The 16,316-nt window shown below is 27.0% G+C and overlaps 1 protein-coding gene across 1 annotated transcript in view; it reads right to left on the reverse strand.

Annotated features, from left to right (window-relative positions):
- The window catches only part of LOC129972551 (UPF0489 protein C5orf22 homolog), a 714,744-nt gene that overhangs the window by 187,191 nt on the left and 511,237 nt on the right, over nucleotides 1-16,316 (reverse strand). Inside the window, exon 6 of the mRNA XM_056086730.1 lies at nucleotides 13,275-13,375. Within this exon, the coding sequence (XP_055942705.1) occupies nucleotides 13,275-13,375 (101 nt within the window). The remainder of the gene's footprint in view (nucleotides 1-13,274; nucleotides 13,376-16,316) is intronic.

Here is a 16,316-nt window from a genome sequence, read left to right on the forward strand (position 1 = left end):
TTTACGTACATTCGAATGCGTTGGTTCGAGACCACGGGATTTTAATAATATAAAGCGAAGGATGATATTACCCGTGACCACATTAAACGACATCCACTTTACATGCTACTCCCATTTTCGGCCTAGATCCATAGAATAAGAAAGCTGATTTTATCTCAATAGTCGCACATTCATTGAAAACAGAATATATTGTGCATACAAGTATCTCTGAACAGATGTTCAGACATGTAGGTATCGAGTTTGTAACGAGTTTGTTCATCATCCAAATACATGAGGTGAAGAATTCATCATGAAAATAACTCTAATACATTACTGATTCTCATATTATATAACTCGATTTACAGTTTATATAAGCTTAATAAACAGACAAAAATAAATGTATCAAGGGTCGATATTCATGGAATAAGAAGTCCAATTTTATTTCAGTAACGACGCATTAGGTGGAAATTTAACATGCCGTCACATAGTTGTTTCTTAAATAACAAGTTTATCCATCAACCAAAAAAGTATGGTGAAGAATTCATGATGAAAAATCTCTCTCTGTGATACGCTGAATGTCATATTCTTGGGAAATATAAATCATTTTATTGAACATGATAGAATGTGTGGATGTCTCAATAATATCCTGTCAAAATTCTGCTAAAGCTGGAGTTACAAGCAGCTATGTGAAAGAAAGATTATTTCATTAGTTGCGGCACGAACATGTACTAGTGCTCTAATGACGTACAGCCTTATGCAGATCATGTGGCCTTTGAATTTATTCTAATTATACCTAAACGCCTTGAAGTTTGCCGCCCAAACACTTGATTGGCTGATCCACCTCGCGTAATGTAAAATTCTGATGCCTTCCGTGCGTGTTTTATGTAAATTAAGATTTGAATGGATTAGCAAGCAACGTGCGAATGTCTCCAACGTATCCTGCCAAATTCTGTATGAACTGGAGATCTAAATAGCCATATCGAAAAGACAATCTTACCACTTGCGATAAATATATGCACTTGTTCAAAAATACTCCCATACAAATGAAGGGAATATTCATATTATATCGCAGATCATGACTTATTTGAATTTATTCAAATTATACACTAGTCCCTTGATGTTGGCCGCTTGAAAAACTTGATTTCCGTTGCCTACAGTTAAATTTCCGTTGTTCTCCGTGCGTGTTTCACATATGGATATCTCTCATTTCGGATAACAGTGGAATTAGAACTAGCTGCGGAAATACTATAAATAGAAGGATGGAAACAAGCGCCTCCATGCAAAACAAACCTCGCGAAAAGACACCACTGCTTCATTAGAGCATGTTTACTTCATCTTGTGTCACCACATCACGTTCGTTCCGAATCATTTGCATAGGATCTTCGTCCCAGACATCCGTTTACTTCTTCAGCCGATTGGCAAGAAGAGACGAGAAACAACGTTTCAAAGTTTTCAAATAAATAGCCTGTAACAAGCATTCGAACTGTCAAGTGAATAACCAATTAGAGCACTCTGGAATGATAAATGAGTCGAGCTTATCTGCATACATCGAAATGGGCGTTCCATAAGTTTCACTTAGACATACATCTGTGGGAAAAACGGGTGGTGTGTGAACTCTCCAGCTCTATAATTATAATATTCCATCCATTCATTATAAATCAGCAGATGATAGCAATGCACTCCTTACAAGATTTTCATTTTTTTGAAGATATGGATGTCGAGATTTTTTCAAAAGTTGAACTTTAACGGGTCGTTTGGTTTGTTTTGGTATTCACCAGTTGTAAAGTTCTCGATGATAAACTTTCTATCCAACTTTTGATCCAGAGAGGTTGGATAAAATCTTTTCAGCGAATTAATTACATTAAGATTTGAGGTTGGTTTTCGTCTAGAGAAGATCATATTTTACTGTGGTTAACTATGTGTTAACAATCTTTTTGACAGGTTTATTATATGAAGTGTGGCAGTTGAAAACTAATTACGATAGAAAATCAACTTTTTTTCTATAGAGGATAGAAATACACCTTTTTACAAGATATTCGTTTCATAAAGCTAGGGATGTCGAGGTTTTCCCCAAAATTAAACTTTTACGGGTCGTTTGGTTTGTTTTGGTATTCATCGGATGTAAAGTTCTCGGCGATAAACATTTTTCCCAACTTTTTGTCCAGAAAATGCTGGATAAAATCTTTTCACAAATTAATTATATCAAGATTTTCTTCTAGAGATGATAATATTTTAATGTTGCTAACAATTTTTTAACAATCTTCTTGAAAGGCCTATTACCTGAAGTGTAACAGTGGAGAACTGATTATGATGGAAAATCAGCTACTTTTCTTCAGTAGCGAATAGTAACGCATCTTTTAAAATAAATGATAAACTTTCTACACAAATTTTGCCAATAACATGTTCAGAAATAATAAGACATTTTCATCAAATTGAATTAATATTTGCATTTTGTTTATTATTTATTTATTGAAAACACCGATTTATTTTGTTAAGCTTCCTGAACAAATCAAAGTTGAGAGATCTTTTTGTATACTGACAGTCCATTTGATTTTCCCTCATATTCATCGCTAATAACATTTTGATAGAATTTTTATAAAGAGGATAGCATTTGACCATATTCTTGACAAATTTATAACAGAAAGTGCGGCTGTCGATATCTTACAAGAACTCATTATGATCAAAAACCATTTATTATAACTACAAACTAAATTGTTTCGCTTTGGTCAGAAATTCATGCTTTTTTGTCTATTTTTTGATGATTACAACCATCTATGTGGTTAAAAATTGTCCAAGAAAGCAAAATTGTGTTAAATGAAGTTGAAGAAGTTTGCGTGAAAGGCGTTGCATCTATTTAATTTCAGAATCCGTTGCGTTGGTTTTAAAGGAAAAAAAGGGGCATACTGTGGCAGAACATATGCGATTATATATGTTTATCTCGTAATTGCGACACTAATCATTCGATTTCATAGCTAATTAAATAATTGCAAAATTACAATCTGAAAAAACAGTTGCAATTGGAAATTTTGACCAATTGGTGGCAGTATTATGAAGTTGAATGGCAATATTTTACACTATGTTGTCGATAAAGATTGGTGACAAAATAGTAACCAAATGGATGCTAGAAATTGCGAAAAAGTTAAATTTTCTCTAAAAGCTCTTAAGGCCAACGTGCTGTGTGTGTGTGTTTCACCTGGAATTACCAAACTTGGCACATAAACATTGTGAGTGTGTTAATAGGTTACTCTGTGTGAGTAGATGTTTCACTATTCATATTAATTAATGTAAAGTTATTATGTTTTGTTAATTTCATGATTCTAATAAAACAATTAATAGAACATTGTTTCTATTTTTTACCTTTAGAATTGAAATAATGCTTTTCAATAAATACTAACACAATCAGTCGTCCTAACCAAATGTAGTTATGATTCAATCTAACAAATCTTTTATTTTTACTTAATTAAAACTTTTTTTAATAAAAATAATTCTGCTTCCCACCTCTCCACCCCCTCCTCCCTTGTATTAATGATCATATGAAGTTTGTTGTATAGTGAATTTCAGTTGAACTAATTTTAGTTGGGAAATTTTACAAACGCGAAAGCAATATTCGATATTAAATCCGAAATCCATAAAATGTTAATTGGTTCCAACGCTCCTAATTGGACAACTACGCTCAATTACAGTAACTGACAATCATCGTTGGACATTAAAAGGCCATATGAATTTATTGGGTGTTAATTGCAGAGTTGTCTGTCAATGTGTGTAAATTAATTAACTGTTGTTTAGCTAAATATGCAAGTGGAATTCGTTATATCACAGATTCAAAAGACGACTGCGATAGAATAATGATATTACCAGAAGCATGGAGTATTGCTATTGCAACAAGAGAACCTGTATGTGGAATAAAATTGACAAATAAATAGGACAAAGACATAGCAATAAACTCCTTTTCAATCACCTGATCTCTCCTGGAAAGATTTACTCTTGTGGAGATCACCAAGAATAAATGAGCGGACTTGAAAAATCACCTCAAGATTAGCTAGAATCAATTAATTGAGAGCATTTATTGAACGAAAATGTATCTAAATACCAAATGACATACTTCTGTTAATCTGTTTTTAATTAACAGTGCCAGATCAATAATTTGAGCACTTTAAATAAGTAAAAAAAAAAAAAATATTTTCTTTTTAAACAATTTGAATTCTGAAACTTTGTTTATGTTATTCATTATTTATATTATGCTCATTCAAAATGTACGTACATTTTTTGGGGGATAAAAGGGGGTAGTGTGAATTTATATTTTCTGATTTAAAGGTACTCGTGTTTCGAAACAATAACAAATTATTCAAATAAATCAATGAGCGGACTTTAAAAATATAAACTCAATATTCATTTACAATATTTAAATACATAAAAAATATATTTTGCTTTCTAAAACATATTTGTTAATTAAAAAAAATTATTTGTTTATCGCACATTTAAAACTTATGTATTATAAATATGATAAATTGGCTTTAAATCCCTATTTTTGATCTATTCATATCTCGAGTTTTCCTTCATTTTTATTAAAGAAAAAAATAGACTGATTTTTACAATAAAATTCTTATTGTTTTGAAAATTAATAAATCTACCACAGTGCCTCAATTTTTATTTTATTTCGTTTCATAGATGACAAGATAGAAGATTTTTTATAAAGAAATGGATAAGCAGTCTTCGCTGTTTTATTTTATATAAATATATATAAAAAAATCCATAAATAAATAGCGTTTCAGTTTAAAACATTAGACGCTAAATGTGCTATACAAAAATAATACCGATATTTGCTCTAAAACATTTTACTTTGAAATTTTCACAAAAAATAAAAACGCCATAAAAAAAATTCGCCAAAATAAAAAAGTGCGGATAAAAAGTGCGTTTGAAATATCGGATTTTGAAGAAAAACTATTTTTCGAGTTTAAAGTAAACACGCCAAAACAAAAACCATTTTAAATATCGACTTTTTATAACAAAGAAACACGAATGAGAGAAAAACTTGGCAAAGTGCCGAATTTACCTAATAAGAGCACCGCCAAGTAGTTTGGCGAGAGAACTGAAATAATAGATGAGGGCATTTATGATTTAATACTGTGTTTTGCTGCAGACGCTTTATTAACTAGACACCACACACGACGGTGTTTGTGCGGGTATAAATATTCGAAGACAAACGGGTGCCTGCCGGTACGTTAAATGAAAATTTTCCACCAGCTTTGTTTGTTGAAAAATTCTTTTTCAGCGCTGCAGGGAAAAGATAAACAGAGAATGATGGACCACACGAAAGGTGTATTTCGAGATGAAATTATTATACCATCCGTTGGCATGAATTTTTGTGAAGGTTTTTGATGTTTTTTTCGTGACTGACGTTTGAAAATTAGAAAAGTAGAAGTTGGGAAAGTTATATCAGTTTTTGAGTAATGGAACTGGAATACGGCAATAAGTTTTCATAGTAAGGTTAACTCTTAACCTTAGTTAGGTAAATATAGAGACAATTATAAGCTTATTGATACTAAGTAGCAGTGAATGCAAATATCACTACATCATTTTCTCAATAATCTTCATCTATGAAACTAGCAGATGTCGATAATAATAAAAATAACAACAACAAACAACAACTTTAACTAAAACAGCAAGATATAAGAACGCGATATATCATATTCGATATATCGCACACATTTTTACTGATTAAATAAAAATAAAAAATATTTGGTACAGAATTTCATGTATTTATGTTTAGCTTCAAAGTATATTAAATTAAATCAAGTACAATTGGAACTCAACGACTGAGACTGAATTTTGGACAATCTGGAAGAAATTTGAGATTGATTTTATATTTTTGCATGGATGTCATATATTCATTTTAATTTAAGTAACTTGATGCGTTGGCGATCACATACACGTGTGTATTCAGGAGGCAAAGCATCAAATTTCGACAGATTTGGTAAAAAATTTGACACAATCAAACAGTTTTGGCGTAAAGATCACAAACTTAATTTCATTTCTAAGTCATCGTCTCCTCAGAGACATAATTCCATAGTTTCTTTAATTCAAGGGGAGTTAAAATAAAATTCATAAAAAATAATATTAAATTGAATTAACAAAAAAAATTAAGAGCGCATCTTTTGATGATAAAATATATATTATTTTTAAAAGAGGAAATAAAATAAAAATAAAAACTTTTTCAGCTATTATAATGCTGACATTTAAGATGGTAATTATATCAAAAGTACATCACTTTAGAGTTACAAAGCATTTTTATTTTGAGTGTGCATGATTAGAATATATATCATTTGGTACAATTTATTTGATACATTTATTATTACTATTTCTATTTTACAAATAAACCTTTCAGAATAAAATAGAGACAGGAGAAAAATTTTTTAAATGAATGACATTATAAAACAAAAAATTACCCAACTTAATTTATCAGATATTTTAGTATTGACGTTTTGTGATGGAATTTTCATAAATTATTCTTGCAACATGCATTTTCTAAGAGATTTTAGACAAAACTTATTAAAAACATTGCTGGTAATAAATAGCCTACTTTTATATTTTAACTTGCGCTATTTTATAGATTAATAATACTCATTGTAATGATGTTATTAATTTAATTTTTATAAAAATTTATTACCATGAACTAATTTATTTTCATCAAAAGATACGAACTTAAAAAAAAAAAAAGAAGAAGTAGATGGCTGCTGTTTTATTATCTTCTACTTGTAATTCTTTTTCGCTATTCTTAAAAAAGTAATAATCATAAATCCCATTCTTATTACAATTCCATATTAACTTTATAACCACCTTTTCAGATTTGAAACCAAAAATACTTCATTGCTTTAAATATATTGGCAATGAATCAAATAGGTGTTTTCAATAAAATCGAAATGTAATTTTTTTACTATCGGAGGCACTATAAAATGAGAAATTTTCTGGTAAAAATTTTAAAAATAGACAATAGCTTTTCAGAAATACAATAATGTGAGTATAGGATAGAATAAGATAAATTTAGAAAAGAGCACACCTGTATTCTGATATGAGCCTAAGTTTTGAGTTTTCTGGATAATTACAGAATTGGATTACATAAATATATCAACGACTAAAAAATTTTACACAGTTCAATTGTGGTAGATTTAAAGAAATATAATACATATAAAAAGTAAATTTTTGAAAGCTACCGGTTTTAAATGATACTTTGCAGTTTTTTCCCCCCTTTCTTTTTTATAAAATTTTGCAAATTTCGTTTTAACAAAAATTCTGCCTAGATTCACAGTTCTAAATGATAAAATTAAGTATGTAATAATATGATGATAAGTATTATATTATTTTCCGAATCAGATGCGGAAGAATTTTGGAGTAAAATTTCTATTCAAACCTATCTATGTCTTAACCAGTCATACTTACCAATTTTTTTAAATGAAATAAAGAAACTCATCATTTCTCTTTTATAGAAAAATGAATTCAATTCATGATTTATCGACTAGAAAATAATTATGGTTGTAATGGATTCAATGAAAATGCCGTCATAATAATTACGTAGACGAGAAGTGGATTGCAAAATTCAGTTTATTTGGCTCATTTGGCGGAAGTCACGTGACCATGTATTCATTTCATTTGAGATAAATATTAGCTCATAAAAATAATTATTTGAATCTCATAGCAGCATAAAGAAAAAAAAATTAATAAATAGAATCAAGCAAAGATATCTGTGAAATAAATTTTAAAAATAGATATATCACATAATTTTTCAAACTTTACATTATTTTCAAAAAAGCTATAAAATTTACAGTGTTTTATTTTATGTTAATTTCATTTTTTGGTTTGTTTTAAATTCATTTTTTATGTGTGATGTGAATGATAAAGAAATTAAAGAGTTTTATGTAAATATACGTTATCTGACCATTTAAAAACTCTGTTTAAGGAAGACTTCACAGTTTACAAACGTATATGTAAAAATTTGTTATAATTCTAAATGTTTCAGAATAGAAAAAGTTTTGAAATTATTTGCATTTCAGCTTTCTCTAAATGAGCAATAAAATATTTCAGAATTAAGAGAATACATTATTAATAAGGTTAAAAATTATTTTTAAAAAATTGGATTATTTTTCCTTCAAACTAGCAAAAAAGAAAAAGACGAAAGAAAAGAAAAGGAAAGAGAGAGAGAAAAAAAAAAAAAAGAAAGGAAAAAAATATGAAAAGAAAAAGTCTTTTACTACAAAAGTTTATAAAAGTTACAAATGCGATTTTTTGTGAGAAAATTTTTATATCCTCTTGTCAAAGAAGACGAAGGGAAAAAACTACTATTAATACGTTTAAAAAGATTTCAAGGCTAATAATTTCTTTATGTTTAATTGCATAGAGTACAAATTTTTAATTCAAATGATTAAATTTCCGCTGAGTTTAAAAAAGTAACTTTCATTTAGCATTATACGAATTCTGTAAAAATAATTTTTATTTTTTATTTTTTTATTTTAACTTTTAAAAAAATCCTAAATTTTTTTCTTATTTCCTTGAAGTGGAGAATAGGTGGTTAATTCGAAATTGTATTAAAATTTTAATCTTTCTTAACAAGCCTTTTTTCTTCTTGCAGACATACAATTAAAAGAAAGGATGAAATTTTCAAAATTTTGTACCTTCTTCATCGCATAAAAGCAATGCTCCAGAGCAATGGAATGGTAAGTCAAGTTTCCATTGTGAGATTGCAAGAGGCTTAATTTATGATCGCTTGCTAATTTAGAAATAAAGATATTCGAAATGTAGCTTTTTATCCACTACTAAGCCAAATTAACATTTAATGTTTGTTTTGTAGTTATTTTTCCCTGTATTTAAAAGTATTAAATTAGAAGTTTTAATTTTCTATTTAAAATGCTCTGTCGCATTTAAAATAAAAGCGCTAATTTGAAAGTCTATTCTAAAATATATTTGTTTTCCAATTTAGAAAACAATTATCTGTATCGCAATAATAGGTGAATAACATACGAATAAAAATATAATGGACAATAGGCAGAAATTAGGTAGAAAAGTTGAGATTAAAAAATAAACCTAGTTTCGAACAGGGGAATAGAGTAGAAGATACAGGAATATTATCTATTTCAGAATTTTTTTTTTTTCTATAATTGAAAATAATAGGTTTAGCTCTGCAGCTCCAATATTGGCTACTTTTCTCATATTTATATATGATTCAGACATGCGCACTAATTGCCTTTTCGATTCAGCGAGAAATAATTTTAAAAAGAATTTCTGATTAAAGTTGAGATTTCAGTAAATTTTTATGAGGAAAATTACAGTAAAAGGACGAGGTTAATAAATTATTTTCGATTATTGATGATTAACTGTAATAAAATATATTTTGTAAATTCAGGGAACAAGATTCAATTAAAATTAATTTAAATTTTTAAAAGAACAAAATAGAACGAATGTTCAGTTTTCAGTTTTTTATCATTTTTTTTCTCGGATTAATTTGAAAATCCATATTTAAAAGAGAAATGAATATATTCGAATATATTAATTAAAGTAAATTTTACATTTAAAGAATGCTTTTTAATTGATTTCATTTGAAAGTGTAGTAAAAACAAGATACAGCAAACAATGCTCATATTATATGACTGGAATTCTCAAATAAAATAGGATTTTTTTTAGTAATTTCAAATGAGCTATTTAAACATACCTTAGAATAAATATTTTTATCTTAATGCATAATTAACATGAATTTGTGTTTGTGTGTATTGATATTCTACAAGCTAAAACGTTTGATCTAGAATTATCAAACCAGACACTTATATATTTTGAGGATGGAAAAGTGAATTTCGGAGATATTATTTTAAAAACTTGTATTAGAATTTTAATTAAAAATTAAGCAAAACTTTGGCTCTTATCCGCGATAACTTTCCAAAATATTATTTTAAGAAAATAATTTTTACACCATCTTAATTTTTTTTTTCAATTATACGAATTTTTTATTGATTGAATTTTTTTTTCTATATTTAATCGATTTTTTTAAAAAAAATATTAAACATATTTTTCTAGAAGAATATAAAGATAAGCAAGTATTCTGAACGAATATTAGAAACATCAGAATAAAACGATTTTGGTAAGTTTATTTCGCCCAGAACAAACGATAATATTAATAAAAAAATACATACGAATTCTAGAAGAACTCTAAAGTTACTAATAAAAGTTACTATTAAAGTTAGTGATTTTTTGCCTTTTTCATAATCCAAGTTTCTAATGATGCTAATACAAAAAATAAGGCAACTTGTAAAATAGTGAAAATAAACTTCTGACCTTGGCACAAATTATTATTGACAAAATCACTTTCAAGAAAGAATGTTATATATTTATTTAATTCAGGGAAGAATAATCTATAAAAATTTAAATTTCCATTTAAAATACATTATTAATATGAAGAAAAATGTTAAATGTTATAGCATTTTAGTTTAGAAATTAAGTTACATCGTCAAGAGGCTAAAAAAAGTAAGTGTATCTATTTTTAATGAATTTTAAGAGAGATGACTGAAAATGAGGGAAATGTAAATAAAAATAGAGTAGAGTAAATGTAGAGTAATGATGTACAATGAGGGAAATGTAGAGCAAAATGGAGTAGAGTAAATTTAGAGTAACAGAACAGTTTAAAGCTTCTAAAATACTTATGATCAATGTTATCTATCGAAATTCGAAACTTAAAAATGGTTTGCTAGAAGCTATTAAGACCAAGTTATATGATATATTTATCTGAAAATTTTAGTAACCAATAATCCTGGCGAAGCAACTATTTTCCAAAGGTGGCTAGTCTTTAAATAATATCTACATCTTTTACCTCAAAAAATTTTCAGCAAAATTGCTGATATTTGAATTTTAATATTATACGGTGCACAATTTTGTGGATTAAAAACAGCTTAGATATTGATGCTACGAAAATGATGCTATCCTTATATTAAAATATAGATTTAAATTTCAATTAAAATTTTGAAATAGAAATCTATACATGAAGTGTATCGATATTATTTTTTTTTATTTAAAGACTTTTTTTAAATTTCAAAATCAGTTTGTAATCCGAAATAGCATTGCCAGAAAACTGTATTTTTACATAAAAAGTGGATAAAAAAGTTTTCTTCTCTTACAATAAATGATCTTTTAATTATTTTATACAACATTACGCAGTTCCATAACAGAAAAATGCAATAATTATCTTTAATTTTTTTAGTTAAATTGTTGCAAAAAGAATATATTTACATTGAGGAGAATTTTTTGGGCAGGATTTTCTTGAACAATTAAAAAAAATGTCTTAATAATTCACAAATTTAAGATTTGATGTTGCTCCCCATAATACAATTTGATGAAAAGAATAAAAAGGTCAGCTGAAATGAACAATCTGAATTTAAAAAATCTCTAATATGTAATCAGCTAAAAAAATAAATATATATATTTATATTTCATAATAATGCCGAAGCATAGATATGCAATTCGATAAAACAACGTCGACTGCTGTTACCTTCTATAAACCATATTAAGGACTCGTTCAAAGAACTGTCCTCCACTTGTGATTTTTAAAGTTATAAATATAAAACTGTAGTCATGAATTTTACTGAGCCGTGGTTTCAACAATTTGAAAAAGGCGACTTCAACGTAAACTTTTTTTTTTATTCTTACGCAAATAATTTTTTTGTTGATGCTATGAATGTGTATAGTATGTAAGTCATTAAAAAAATGTTTGAACCATAATTTTTCTTTAGATTATTGGGAGCGGTCTTCTAAGATTATAGTCCCGATAAAGAGTGGAATTTTTTCGTAAGTCTACTTTTCGTTTTTCATATGCTTATATTTCTTTTATGTTTCTTAAAGGAAGATCATAATTTATAAAATTTAACAAATTAAAGTTTATATAATGTTTTTATGGACAACTTTTATACGAATTGTAATAAAAATTACTCTATAAATTGATATATTTTGATAAAATAGCTCTTTAAATTGATATAAACTAAAATTTTGCAAAGAAATTGCCGAAAATATATCAATAAATATATAAATCAATATTTCTAGTTTTTCTATAGATGAAAATAGGCTATTAAATAACGAATAGATAATATAAGAAAAATATTGTTCACATTTTTTTTTTTTTTGCAAATGTTATAATATAAATGAATTTAATGTAAATAAACATTAAAATATAGGAAATTTCTTCAGTATTTTTATTTGTCTTTGGATTTAACTTTTTAACTTTTCGTGTTTATTTACTGAAATATTAAAAACATGCTCATATCAAAATATTTATTCTTACTATTATTTTTATCAATCTGTTAATCATGCTTAACACAGGCTTATTTTCTAGTTGTTGTACCAATACATTCTAAACGTATAAAGAAACACAAATATCTAATATGTAACTTTAATCCATGAAAATATATAACAATTATTATGAATCACTGCATCATTTTTAATAACCTCAGTACATATCCACGTATTTCTTTATGATTCCATTGCTTTATAATAAAAGGAAATTGTCATCATTTATTAAACAATCAGAAACAAATCAGTAGATCACTTGATAATTTCATAAAATAATTTTATTGGAAGATTTATTCTTAAGCCATGTTCTTCAAGTTCAAGTTCAATAAGCCACAAAGTTATTATTTTTTTTTTCAATTTTCTTTCAATAAACGAACAATTTTTTAAATGAATGATTACATCATAATGTCATCTTTAAAATTTAATCCTTTGTAAAAGAACTGTTAAAAGATTTAGATTTAATTATCAGATATACCATCAAAATTTTAATAAAATAAATTATTAACAAACAATGGCTTAACATAACGCTTTCCGATAGCAGCTAATCATAAAGATCAGAACGAAATATCAATGAGTGACGCTAAAAATTCTAGTTGAATGAGAATTTTTATACCGAACAAATCCGAATGCATCAACGAACGACTCCCATTACACGCCTCCCGCATCTGCCAATAGAGGGCGCTTCACAACGACGCTTTTCTGGATATATACTTCAGTTAGCAGGCTAGAGCTTAAATATGCAAGCAGATTGAAGCACGCGAGGAAGATAGAAGCTACGCATAATGCATACATTAGGAAAGTAACGAGAAAAGAAAGCTGCTACGTATATAATTTATGAAATGCAAAATTACTGACAACTGTCGCGGACGATGGATTACTAAATAACTCGAGTTCTTTACCGAACGTTGAAGTGCTAACGCATTAATTTTTGTTTTATTTTATTGAATGCCATGATTATTTATGCAAGATTAACTTACAGCGGAGAAGCGGACGGTTCCATACCATCTCTGACATTGTTGAAGATGGACTTGAGCTCGGACAGTTGTTCACGCCTCTTGGCGGTCACTTGATGAAGATTCTAGAGAAAAAACAAGAAACAGAAGAAAAATATTGAAGGTAAGTCAATAGATCAGATTAGTAAATAAACTGAATGGAGTGTCAATTCTCCTTTAAATTTTTTTGTTTTTTAATAATTATTTTAAAACTGGTTGGGAAATTATGTAATTCGTTGCATTGAATTTTCAAGTAAATATATATATCTTTTTATACAAATATTTGATGTTGAAATATTACAAGTATTTGGATAAAATCTAATAATTAATCTCATATCATTATTATCTTTAATGAAATAATAAATAAATATAAAAAATGTCTGAAGATTTTGATGATGCTTCATCGATAACAAAGTAAGAAGATAAAGAAATAAACTTTAGTAAGAATTGTTTTTACTGCACTATCTAAAAAAAATTATAAAATATAAATAAAATAATTAAATTTTAAAATATGTGAATAACATTAATCAAACTACTTGTTGATAACTATGCACTTTTTGTGCCATCAAAATGAAGAGTTTATTCTATGCAAGAGTCTATTCTATCAAGTCAAGAGAAGATATTAACTCTTTTTATAATCTATACAACTTCAAATAATGGTTTAAAAGTCCACTTTGTGTTTATAATTTGTCTGCTAGACTGATTTTTTTTATATTTTATTTAAAAACAAATATCAGACATAGTATTTTAATTATTGAGAGTTTAAATTACTATGGATGATCTATGTTTGGATTTTTTTCTGTCATAAAAAATAAAATAAAGCAATCGCTTGACATACACAGAAAAATATATGTATGAGAAAGATTGTTCAAAGAAATATTGTAGTGATTAAGCAACTAATTATGTTTTAATCCAATGCTATTTTATTAATTTCTTATGAAATATTCAAATAAAGTCTAAATGAAATGGTAAAGTAAACTGAAAATGCTCATATATTTTTAGCATTTTTTTAAAAAATACAAGCAATAATTGTGTGAATGCCTAAACGGAAGACTCAATTCTATTTCAATCATTTTTCAGTAATCTAATGCAAACGATTTTTATATTTCTATATCAAATATGGAGATTATTCAAGACCATCCATTACATCCAGCGTTTATGAGTATTTTAACAGGATACTACAAGAATTCCTGAATCCCGATTGTTATCTAATTTTTGAATGAAAAATAATGCAAATGTATTTGTTTATTCAAGGAACACGGAAACTGATTTTTGTTTTCCCATCTTAAAAGTTATCTATCATAGGATCAATCAGTAAAAAGGTTTTCCTGCTTTAGCGACGTGAATCACCGATAGCTGACATTAACTACTTTCCTTTACACAATTCCAGGAAAATGGCACATCATTCTTTTACATCAGAATCTGAAAAAGAATCTTTCAAAAAAAAAAAAAATGGGGGTTTTTGGTTTAAAATTGCTTATTTCGATTAAATTTTTAAGTGCAAAATGGAATGGTATATTAAGATGATTAAAAATCTGTTGATAATAGATTTAGCAATTTGGAATTCCGTTTTCTGTATATAGAATCCAAATTAACAATGTAATGAGCATGAAATAATTTTACAAAGTTCATTAAAGTAAGAAATAAAATTGTCTGAATTTTGAAAATGCCAGTACCTTTTTTTCCCATTGTTAAAATTAATATAACAAAAACAAAACATGATATTAGAATGTGAAATTAGGAATTTTGTCTCTAGAGAAAGGACATAAATTCATAAAGTAAGGAGCATTAAATCATTTAGAATAATTGTCTTAATAAACAATTTTTTGAGATAAAAATCGTTTGAATTTTGAAAATATTTGAATTTTCTTGTGACAACGTAACTAAGCATATAATATTGTTTCCTATTAGTTGATTAAAAAAGCAATAATAATAAAGATTTTTTTCAACTCAATATTTCTTAAGTTTTATTAAATCTAACGCTTTGTAGCTTGATTTGTTGATACGCATTAGTTAATAAGGAACATTATCTAATCAATGACTGAATTTCAGGAAATGTCAGCAGAACAGGCAATAATTTTATCACCAAAACAGCTTCCTTAAACTTCCATTTGATTAGATGTTTTCGAATATTTCTTAAACACCAACTGGCAACTGTTTTATGTTATTTAATTAAATTATCATATAAATAAATATTTATACAATAATTAAATTGATAAAGCAGAAAACGACATCAAAAACTAATTTAATTATCATGTAATTTTGTTTGCATTGATTGCTCTGTTAGAAAATAGTGAGAGAATTAATATCTCGCACTATGAGAAAAAAAAGTCTTGCACTAAATCTTTCCGTAATTATTCCTTTCATAATCTTGAAATAAGATTATCTGTGCAAAAATTACCGAGTTCATAATTAGTAATTCTAACCTTTTTAAATTTATATTAGTAAACTACTGAGAGCTAAAAGTCCTGAATCTTTTTAAAGCTCCATTTATAAATATAAATTCTGCATTGAAAAATTTCGTGTAATGAATGCACATGTAACTTCTGATTTCATTTGCTTTATGTGAAACAGTATAAAATCTTAAATGTAAAAATAATTGCATTTTCTGATTATTTATTCGCTTTGAAAAACAGTTTTAATATTATTACAACGTGCAAATGAATAAAATTGAAGGATAAAGCAATTTAAGAAATACTTGAATTTCAGGTTGTTTTCAAGTTAAAAGATTTATCAAAAATAACAGAATTCAAGTATAATGAAAATGATTGGTTAATGAGTATTGAATATAATTTTATCTTTTTAATAAATTACATTTTTAATTAGTGATAGCTTATTTGTTATGACTGCAGAAATGCATCACTACTTATGATCACTTCAAAATTTAATTTTTTATTTTTTCAAATTGAGAGTTTTACTGATTGTCTGTCATTAAATGTTCTTTTTGATATCAAATCCTATTTATTATATTATCTGGGACTAGGGCAATTTTTCAAATCTAGACTCGAATCAACAGATAATTAGAAT

This window comes from Argiope bruennichi, chromosome 6, assembly GCF_947563725.1.
Source record: "Argiope bruennichi chromosome 6, qqArgBrue1.1, whole genome shotgun sequence".
Taxonomy (NCBI): Eukaryota; Metazoa; Arthropoda; class Arachnida; order Araneae; family Araneidae; genus Argiope; species Argiope bruennichi.